Below are 10,944 nucleotides of genomic sequence, written 5' to 3'. Positions count from 1 at the left end.
AAGATGACACCTTTTAGCATTTAAAGGTTTAGTCTTTTGAGATTCAAGACTCCATTTTTCAATATACAAGTTCAAGTTTTCAAATTTTAAAGATCCCACCATGTTTAGGGTTGTTCATAACTACCTCTCTAAACTAGGATCATTTCAAGTTCAAATTACAATCATTTCAAGTCCAAGTTTCAATCTTTTCAAGTTCAAACCTTTCAATATTCAAGCTTTCAATTTCAAGTTCAATATGCAAAATCTAGGACATTTGGGTTGAGCAACCTCTCCCAAGTTGAGATTTTTGGCTTTGAATTCGTGTCGGGCGCACTTATTTTTAAGGAGCCGCTTGGCGTTTGAATCTCATGTGCCCAAGTACAAATTTCAATTATGCACCTTTCAATATCGCAATTTCAATATCACACCTTTCAATATCGCACTTTCAATATCGCACTTTCAATACCGCAATTTCAATACCGCAATTTCAATTTCGCACTTTCAATTCCGCACCTTTACTTGCCTAGTCCATTTCTAGGCAATGTGGACCTACTCCCTAGTCCTTTTCTAGGGGGTCTTGTATTTACTAATTCCGCACTTTATTTAGTATTCTGATGTTGCTTTATTTGCTTTATCGCTTTCATCACCAATATGCTAAATACAACAAAATACAAAGGTTACATCACGCTTAACGAAGATATATTTGGACAAACCGGCCTTAGGTTCCTTAAATCAATCTTTAAAGCAAAGTGACCACCGTACAATTAGAAATTCTATTTTGTTCTAAATTTCAAACCCACATAGTCTAATCTTAGGGTTTATTTTCGAAATAATGTTGTGCCAACGTACTTGAATATTTCTAAAGCTCGCCGAATAAGCATTTTCGTTCCCGAACCCGGATCTCACCCATCCGTTTCAAGGATTCAAGGCCTTATCCAAAAATAGAGTCATTTTGCGGTCTTCCCAAACGGGACCTAAAATAAAGTTTGGTGGCGACTCCTTCAAGGTGCAAAAACAATTCAACGGTTCTCTAAACGAACCGCCGCGTGCCAAACCCCCATTGTAGGAAACGGAAGAAACAAAAAAAACCCCTACAGCAGGTTCATTTCAAAACTCACCATGATTTGTGAGCCAGGGTTTCGAAAGCTCCGCAAGATTGAGCCCAAGATATGGGACGAAGACTGTCAACATGTATTTGACACCATTAAGGACTATCTTTCAAATCCACCAGTGTTAAAGCCAGCAATACCGGGGGCTCCCCTCAGGCTTTACCTTACAACAACTGATTTGGCAGTAGGGGCCATGCTTGCCCAAGAGATCGAAGGCAAAGAAAATGTCGTGTACTATTTAAGCAAGAAGCTGCTCGAGTATGAGACCAGATATACTGAACTTGAAAGACTCAGTATTGCCTTGGTTTGGGCCACAAATAAACTCTGATGCTACATGCTCTCTCACACAATGCACGTGTTTTGCAAAGTTGATCCTCTCAAGTACCTATTCGAAAAACCAGCTCTCAACGGACGGTTGTCAAGGTGGTTGGTTATGTTAGCAGAATTCGATCTGAAATACATTCCTCAAAGATTTAGCAAGGGTTCGACGGTCTCATATTTCCTAGCCGACTGTCCCATCGAGGTAGAAGAGGAGGACTACGACCTACCCGATGAGCAAATTCTAATGAAAAGTGATGACAGTTGGTCGCTGCACTTTGACGGGGCCTCCAATCAAATCGGATGTGGTGTCGGGGTAATTCTAGTAGCTCCAGACGGCACTCACATTCACATATCAGCAAAGTTGCAATTCAATGTTACAAACAATGCAACCGAATATGAAGCATGCATTATGGGTCTGGAAGCCGCCATAGCATTGGGTGTCCAGAAACTTCGAGTATACGGGGACTCCTCCCTAATCATCAATCAGACTTCCGGCAAATGAAAAGTCAGAAGCGAAAGCTTAGCCCCATACGAGTCCTATCTCGAGAAGCTGTCTGAGCAAGTGGAAGAGCTTCGCTACACCTACCTCCCAAGAGAGGAGAACCAATTCGCCGACGCACTGGAAAAACTGGCATCAATGGTCAACATTCCAAATGGCATGGCTGAAAAGCCCCTTACAAATGAAACGCGTCTAGAAGCAGCATATGTCCATGCTATTGACGATGTCGAGCATGACAGAGATGAGCCTTGGTTTACAAACATCCAAAGGTATCTACAAATCTCTGAATATCCACCACATTTTTCAAGCAAAAGTCAAAGGGCTTTACGCCTACAATTAGCCAACTTCGTCCTAGAAGGCGACATTCCATACAAGAGATCCTCTAACGGCCCTAACCTCCAAAGTGTTGAAAAATATGACGCACACAGAGTCATGGACACCATACATGCTGGGGTCTGTGGTACTCACATGAATGGGAAGATGCTATCTCGCAAAGTCATCAGGGTTCGGTATTACTGGACTACCCCGAGCGGGACTGCTACTTCTTGGTCAAGAAATGTCCTATCTGCCAAAAGTGTGCGAACCTAAAGCACATTCCCCCATCCTTGCTATATTCTCAATCTTCACCATGGCCATTCTCAGCTTGGGGTATCGACGTCAACGGCAAAGTCACTCCAACAGGCATCGGAGGTCATGAATTCATACTTGTTGCAATCGATTATTTCACTAAGTGGGTCGAAGCAAGATCATTCAAAGTGTTGGGTACCAAGCAAGTGGCCCAATTCATACAAGAAAACATCATATGCAGATACAGAGTTCCTCACGAGTTCATTAGTGACCAGGGAACCCATTTCCAAGGAGAATGTGAAGATCTATTCACCGAGTACAAAATTCAACATCACCGTTCTTCGCCTTACTGCCCGCAAAGTAATGGGGCAGTCGAAGCAACCAACAAGAATGTCAAATCCATCCTCATGAAAATGACAACAAATTACAAAGACTGGCCCCGGAAGCTGCACTTTGCATTGTGGGGGTATCGAACTTCATTTCGCACTTCAGCTGGCGAAACTCCGTTTTCGTTGGTCTATGGAATGGAAGCAGTACAACCTATTAAGCTGGAAATACCTTCTCTAAGGATATTCCTCAAAAGCAAAATCCCATAAACTGCGTGGGTACAAGCAAGATATGACGAGCTAGTCATGCTCGATGAGCGACGGCTTCAATCTGCTCACCATGTACAAGTCTATCAGTGCCGAGTGGCCAGACATTTCAACAAGAGGGCCACTACCCGAAACATCAAGGAAGGCGAGCTTGTCCTGAAAGCCTTTTGCAAGAGCATCATGGACCCAAGGGGAAAATTCAGACTCAACTGGGTCGGGCCATACATTCTCAAGAAAATCCTTTCTGGAGGGGCAGTCGAGTTAACAGATGTCGATGGGACTGAGTTTCGTTCTTTGACAAACCTGGATCAGCTAAAGAAGTTCTATGTCTAAATTCAAAATTCAAAATTGAAATTCAAAAACTTATGTATGTTAGAACTACGTTCGGCCCGATTCCTTAGCGGGACACGTAGGCAACCTCATTTTGATGCCCGACCACCTTAATACAAAAAAAAATTCAAAATTTCCTCAATTATGGGAATCCTAAAAATCAAATCAAAATTCAAAATTCAATTGTTGTTGTTGTCTTTATTCCAAATGTGCAAAATCAAACACAAAGTATGTTCGAGCGGAATTTAACACAATGACTTTTATTGCCCCTAAAAGCCTCAACCAAAGCTAATTCGATTACACTGGGCTTCCCGACAGCATAGAAGAGGGATCCGATTTCAGCATATCAAGGCCCAACAATGTCTCGCCAATCCCAAGCGGCATTGGGTCCCTACTACAAGCGAACTGCTCCACAATCTCTATTAGGGAGGCATGTCCATTGCCAAACCCCTGCTTCGAAAAGAGGAAGCGAGCAAAGATACAAAAACTTAGGGCCCTCAAGCGGTAGACCTTGGGGACATCAGGACCAACAAAATAGGCAGCAAGGAGAGAAAAATCCACCCCTCGGCCATATACAACAACACTCAAAAGCGGGGGCTTCAGGCCCAAATACCTCTCAAAAGCCATGAAAAAGTATTCCTCAACACTAGGCATGCAAGGCTATATCATAAGGGGTCACCCTAATATAGCACTGAATTCTTCAGGGAGGGGACATACCTCGTTGTTACCAAAGCAGAAAACGTGGTGGATCGGATCCCAAGCCTCCAAAGCAGCACGAATGAAATGCATGTCAAGTTTCACGAACCGGAAAGAGACGAGCACCCCAAGATGCATGCCATCCAGCTCCTTCTTCTCCAGTTTGCCTAGCGAACCAAGCCAAGAGTTCAAGGCATTTCCAAAGGATACAGCCATTTTCTTTCTTTTTTGTGAAGAAGTAGAGGGTTAAGATGAGCTGGTAAGGATGGGTGCAAGATATATGATCCGGAATGCTCCCTATTTATACAAAAACCAGCGCTTATGGTGGTACTCGAAAGGACCACCTGCGCTGGGCGCCCAAGCCTGCGCCAGGCATAGGGACTGCAAGAAGGACTAGCTCAACGTCCTCTTTATGACTCCAAGTACACACTCCTAATGGCATTGTACAACCAAATCAGCTCTAATGATTTATGCCGAATAGTCCAGAAGCCGCAAGCCGCGCAACTTCAAGCAGTCTGAATCAATACCCGAGTCATTTTCGGGTCAATCATTTCAGAATTCAAAGCATCCTAGTCCTGGATCAGCGTCCTAAGTCGAGTCAGCACATGCATGAGCAAAAGTTGAATATACTTTGACTTACGCTTTTTATAACCAAAAAGCCTCAGTAAAAGTGGGGGCTTATAGTGGGTATATAGACCCGAAAAAAAGGGCAAATTTTTGCTAGAGTCAGCATGTGCATGAGCAAAAGTTGAATATACTTTGACTTGCGCTTTTTCTAACCAAAAAAGCTAAGTCAAAGTGGGGGCTTATAGTGGGTGTATACACCCGAAAAAATGGGCAATTTTTTTTTCAATTCGTTTTGCACGCATACATGTAGCCTCAAATTTCAATTAACACACAACGCATACCAGTTCAATTCAAATTCTGCAAGCAAATACAAACCACACAGCAAATATCCGAGCCTTTTCCAAGTCCAAGATCAAAATTTCAAACCATACAAATACAAAGTACAAAAACCTTTCAAGCCTTTTCAAATTTCAAACCTTTTTCCCAAACCCATTTCGAAAATGCAATATCCAAAGAGAAATACAAATATCCAAAGAATCCGATATCCAAATACAAAAGCCTAAAAACCCTAAGGAAAAGCTATGATCTCGCTACCTTGCAAGATTGGAACAAGTAAAAAGGATATTCAGAGCCTCTCTACAAAAAGGTTGTTCAAAGCCTATTCAGGTACAAAAAGGCTATTCAAAGCCTCTTCAATGCCAAGGTTGTTCAGAGCTTCTTCAAATGCAAAAAGGTTGTTCAGAGCCTCTTCAAGTACAAAAGACTATTCAGAGTCAACATCAACATCCGAACCTAGGGGCTATCTTATACTAGTCCGTACAAAAATCAAGATCCTAAAAATCCTTAGTGGCAATACAAGTTTAGCCCGGGACCTCTACTTCAAAAGAGTATTCTACACCAACGCCTAGGCTATCCATGACGAAGCAGGTATTCAATTTCTACACCAACGCCTAGGTTATCCATGCCGAAGCAAGTATTCAAAACTTCAACAACAATGCCTAGCCTATCCCAGCCTACTCTCCTACAAGACCTAACAAGGTCACCAGTGGAGTCATTATCTACAAGTGCAAAGTACAAAATTCAAAATGCAAGAGTTCAAAGTTCCAACAGTTCAAGTTCAAGTGGTTACCAGACAATTTTCTCCATACATGATACAAGAAGCCTACTATCATGCAAGTACGACATCAACAAATACAAGAGCATTTCAAGTGCAAAAAGTTGAAACCTACATGCAATCCTAAGATAAATATCTCAAGAATACAAAGTCCGAAAAATACAAGTATTCAAGCGTTGACTCCCAATGGACCCAAGCTCCAGGAAAGTCAGCCAAAATTTCAAAATGTTGAGAGTCAATAAAAAACTCTCTCCCCAGTGGACATAACTCCCAGCGGATCAACTCCGGGTATTTCAAAGTTTAAAAATTCGAAATCCAAAATTCAAGGTTCAAGATTCAAAATTCAAAATTTTCGATGCCAAGCTACGATCTAAATCAAAGGCGGACAAGCTATACAATTCCAAAAATCAGAGTCGTCACAACTGCACGGAGGTAGACTCTATCCTTTTTCATAATGCTTGTCTTATGCAGGTACTGGCGTAACAAGAAGGGTCTTGATTGCAGAACATCTTGACCGTTCTCCGTCCCTATTCGAAAACTTTGACTTTCGCTTTCCTAACCGAACGCTCAGTTAAAGTCGGGGATTCCGTAGACACCTAAAGTGTGTCTCCCCTAACGGGATGATTGTAATACCTCGTATTTTTCTATAATTATAAATATATTTTATTATATTTATAAAGAATTTCGTTGTATTTATAAAGTATTTTTATAAATTAATTCCAATTAATGCGAATTAGATGCACTTTTACTTTTAATTAATTACATTGTTAATTAATTACGAAAACCGTATTTTTTATTAAATAAATTTAATGAAATTATTTAATCAGGATTTGTTGGGTCGTATTTCGAAAACGAATTTAATTTAATTAAAGCCCAGTCGTTTTGTCATGATCAAACCCAACAAAGCTTGCAAGGTGTAAACTTAAATGAGCCCGGTAATAAGCCCAACTCAAAATTACCATAACCTAGCCCACATGGGAGAGAAAACCTATAAATAGACCTCATATAAAACCCTCACAAGAAAATTCAGCACTCTCTCTCTCTCCTCTCTTTTCTCTCCTTGCGGCACACTCCTCGCCCCACACCCCTCTCTTCTTTGCCGTCTTTGCTTGCAGCCCAAGGAAGCGGTGTGCGCGCCCAAGCCGGTGCTCGCCCACCTCGCCCGCCTCACAGCTGCAGCGTAGCACGAGTGTGCCTGCGCGCTGTGTGGTCGTGCTCGCCCAGCTCGCCTGCTCGCTCCCCTTGCCCCGTCCCGAGTCGCGTCGCAGCACAACATCCCTGCTGTGTGTGCGCGTCTCGCCCCGTGCCAGCGCTAGCCTCGTCGCTGACTTATCCCATCGCGCGCGCGCCAACAGCTGCTTGCGGTGCTTTGCGTGCATTGTTGTTGTTGCTTGTTGTTGTTGCGTTGATCAACGCACACACACACAAGCGATTAATTGTTGTGTGTGTGTGTTGTTCAATTATTTCAGTCAATTATATTTTCAAAAACATTATATTTCAGTTTTGAATTATTTTAATTGTTGTGATTATTTTAAATATTTCGGTTATTTAAATTGATTAGAACGGTTATGATCACCGTATTGTGTTAGAGTTGTATTTTAATTAAAGAGATTAGTTTTGATGATTGAAATTATTATTTTCAGATTTAATAAGTTTATAAAGTGTTGATTTTTGAAGTCAAAACATGTTTTTATGACAAACTATTATAAGGGTTTTGATTTCAATTAATTAAGCGAGTGATTCACATAATTTAACGACAATTTAAATTATGGGAATCAACTTAAATTTTCAGATTGTTCAGAAGCTTTAAAAAGTTGGTTTTTAATGGGTTTAAAGCAAAAAAGTCAATGTTTTTATGTTAGGACTTGAGTTGCCTATTTGAGACTATTAAATTAATGATTAATGAATGATTCCAAATTAAACTAAGAGTTTTAGAATCTTAAATAGTTGCTGGAAATTTAGTAAACATGGATAATAATTTAGTTTCTCCTTTTGTGTTTATAGGAGTTGATTTCTAGTGAGTCGTGATTCGCATAGTGGCCCCCGTACTTAGGTATTCCAGGTACGTACAAGACTAGGGTGACCACCCATCCCTTGAGGACTTTGTGAAGTATATTGAATGCGAATCATGTGAACTTATATGTGTGTTGTGAATTCATGTTTGATGGTTGGGAATGAATATGTTGTTATGAATTCATGTTTGATATTGGGAACGAGCATGTTATTATTATTATTGAATCTATGTGAACAAGCATGTTATGAATTGAATAATGCTTTATAGATTCTATTGAACGATCATGTTATGGACTTTTATAATTGTTGAAATATATCAAGCATGTTATTCAAGTTGGGTTGCATGTATGAGTAGTGCGCATGCAAGTTGTTATTATTATTATGCTATAGTACAGTATGTCTAGCATATATATTGAGCCAGTCGAATATTTCTAGTGAGCAAGAGTCATTGTTGAATTGTTTAATTGTTTAATTGTTTAATTGTTTAATTGTTTGTATGTTGTGTCTTGAGTAGAGTATTGAGTCGCCTTGAACATAATATACTAATTAACGTAAAGTGTAACCTGAAAGAGCTTCAAAACTCTTGGAAAGTATATACCTTGAGTATGAACAATGGGGGGAGTCTTGCCGGAAAACTTGAATTCCTAGAATGATACAAGACGTTGTTTCATTCTTCTTTTATGCCGTTGTGGATTGGAATTCCTGTCGGTATGGCCCGACTGTCGGTAGTAGCCCGACTTATTTTGGTGTATGGTTGGCTCCCACCACCCTTTTCTTTCCTTTTGAGGATACTTTACTTTACCCGTTCGAAGCTACTTTTTATTAAACTGTGAGTCAAGAGTCGTGTCAAGTGTCGAGTCTTGTCTCCATGTTTATATGTTTGTTATATGGCTTTTGCATGTGGATGATTTAATTTGTCGAGTGAAGCATGTTATGATAGAATGTTATTCTAGCTTGTTCGTACTCAGCTTTTGCTGACTTCGTGCTTCATGTCTTCTGGTCATGGTCTTTGCCTTAATGACCCTATGATGATCCATCAATTGCATTTGCGTTGTTGGGGAGTAGATTTATTATAAAGCAGGTTTGTAGAGATAACTTGCGGGAGAAGTTATCATGGGATTCGAGTGGAGAGTTTTATTCTTCCGTACTTTAAAAACTCTACTTTTTATTTATAGTCATGCCTAATACTAATGCTTATAGTTAATGGATTTTAAATGGTTTAATACTTTGGATTTGGGCCTCAACGGTTCCAACTTGTTTTAATAACCATTAACTAGATATTTATTTAATATGTTTTGAAAGTTAGCTAATTCCGCTGCGTAATTCTGGTAAATAGCCTTAGCCGTTATCACGGTGGCGGTAATATCTTGGTAATTCCTCTGTTTTAAGTCGGAAAATATTTTATAAAAAGCAATGAATTATTAGGGTGTTACAAAGTGGTATACTAGACCTTAGTTTCAGTCCTTCTTTGTAGTAAAAAATACTACAAAGTGGTATTTGCACAGCTCTAGTTTGAGAGCTGCTTTGCATTAATTAATAGTGCAAAGTGGTAAATCCTTAAACTACGATTGCGGAACTTTAGAATTTTTCGAAAATTAGTTTCCTAAAGTCAAAATATTGTTTTTTAGTACTCACAATTTCGAAAAGCTAAATACCAATTATTTCAAATATGTGAAATTTATTTTAATTATTCGAGTTTTATTAAATTCGAATTATTTTTTTATTTCCGAAATATTTTCGGACTTTTCAAAAAAAAAAAAAAAAACTAATTTTATTTTCGGATTTTTTTCGAATTTTAAGAAAAAAAAAATTAATAAAAAAAAAATTCCGAAATATTTATTTATTTATTCCTTTTAATTTTTTTTGAAAATAATCGAGTTAATTAATAAAAATATTCGATTACTTATTTTAAATTTTCGATTTTAATTTTAATAATTTCGTGTGTATTTGTAGTTATTTATTTAAATTAATTTCGAAAATTTTAATTTACTCTAAGTGAGGAAAGGGTAGATTAAGAAGGTCATATTTAGACTAAGTATGCATTTAAGTTAAGTATGAATTGTAATCAAATGTTTATGTGATTATGCCTTGACTATGTGATCTTTTATTTAAAATTTGATCATGTCTTGTTTTGCTTTATGTGATTAATTGCATCTCGATTCATGATTAAGCATGTACTTGTGCATTGAAATTGTATGGCTCAACGAACTTACTTTGTTTTTTGGAACACTTTAGTAAGACTTTGTAGTTGCTAATTTTTAGGATTTAAGATGTTGATTTCAAAGTACGCAACCCTAGGAAACCTAGAGAAGCTAGACTTTGAAACCCCACACATTTATGTGAAGAAGATCGAGTTTGCTTGCAACTATTTTGCTACAGTGAAGAACCTACCCGAACTAAGGAAGAAAGATGTTATGGTAGAGATGGTTGCTTACCTTCTAGGAACCCATACACAGAGCTTAAGAATCAATTTCGTGATATGCATATGGAAAGTGGTATTCCTAACTATTACAAGTATGGTACTCCAGATGGTAGATGGAGATATGATTTGGAGATTATAACCACAGTTATAGAACTTGCGAAGGAATGTTTTGTGGATGGTAAGATAGTGTCAAGTGTTCACAATGTAGGATTATATAATGAGACAGAAACTTAGATGGATGAGGATAGTGATGATGATGTTGTTGATATTGAGAACCCTAATCCTATCATTCCTGAGCCTACTATTGAGGTCTCCAGTGACACAGAAATTGAGGCAGAGACTAACACTGATGAAGTGAACAGTGAGTTACAACAGAATAATAAGGATATGGAGTATGAGTCTGATCTAGAGGAAGAATTTGATGACTTTGAAGGCCATGAGCACTCTTCAATAGTTGTGAAGGAGGTTGGATAGTAGAGTAGCAATTTAAAGACTTTTCTAATGTAATAGCTAGTGCTTAACTTTTAGTGAAGTAATAAAGTAGTAAACAGCTATTTATGGTTTTAGTAGTTCAGTTTTGTGGTTTTTCAAATAAAGTACGATCCAAAGGATGTATTATTTTCCCCATTGAAGTAATAAAGTTTAAAATTCTTTCTTTTACCTATAATTCTAAGTTTATGTTCTCTTTGAGCGATTATCACAAAAGAATTTCATGTATTTCTTCAATGAAATTG

General features: G+C 38.6%; 1 protein-coding gene across 1 annotated transcript; it reads left to right on the top strand.

Annotated features, from left to right (window-relative positions):
- The first annotated feature begins 1,098 nt into the window (after positions 1–1,098).
- Positions 1,099–10,684, top strand: LOC130471631 (uncharacterized). The gene is made up of 4 exons (XM_056841868.1): positions 1,099–1,381; positions 1,490–1,822; positions 1,916–2,412; positions 10,484–10,684. Exons 1-4 carry the CDS (start codon positions 1,099–1,101, stop codon positions 10,682–10,684), a joined length of 1,314 nt encoding a protein of 437 aa, XP_056697846.1.
- The last annotated feature ends 260 nt before the right edge of the window (positions 10,685–10,944 follow it).

This window comes from Spinacia oleracea, chromosome 4 (assembly GCF_020520425.1).
Source record: "Spinacia oleracea cultivar Varoflay chromosome 4, BTI_SOV_V1, whole genome shotgun sequence".
In the NCBI taxonomy this organism is placed as follows: domain Eukaryota; kingdom Viridiplantae; phylum Streptophyta; class Magnoliopsida; order Caryophyllales; family Amaranthaceae; genus Spinacia; species Spinacia oleracea.
Note: the sequence above shows the minus strand (reverse complement) of the source record. Positions and strands in the feature narration are given on the sequence as shown.

What these genes read in the sequence shown, in the direction of transcription:
- LOC130471631 (XM_056841868.1), top strand. Translation starts at nt 1,099, where the DNA reads ATGATTTGTGAGCCAGGGTTTCGAAAGCTCCGCAAGATTGAGCCCAAG. An exon ending in TACTGAACTTGAAAGACTCA is followed by an intron (nt 1,382 to 1,489) that starts GTATTGCCTTGG and finishes TCGAAAAACCAG; the next exon opens with CTCTCAACGGACGGTTGTCA. An exon ending in TATCTCGCAAAGTCATCAGG is followed by an intron (nt 2,413 to 10,483) that starts GTTCGGTATTAC and finishes GTTGATATTGAG; the next exon opens with AACCCTAATCCTATCATTCC.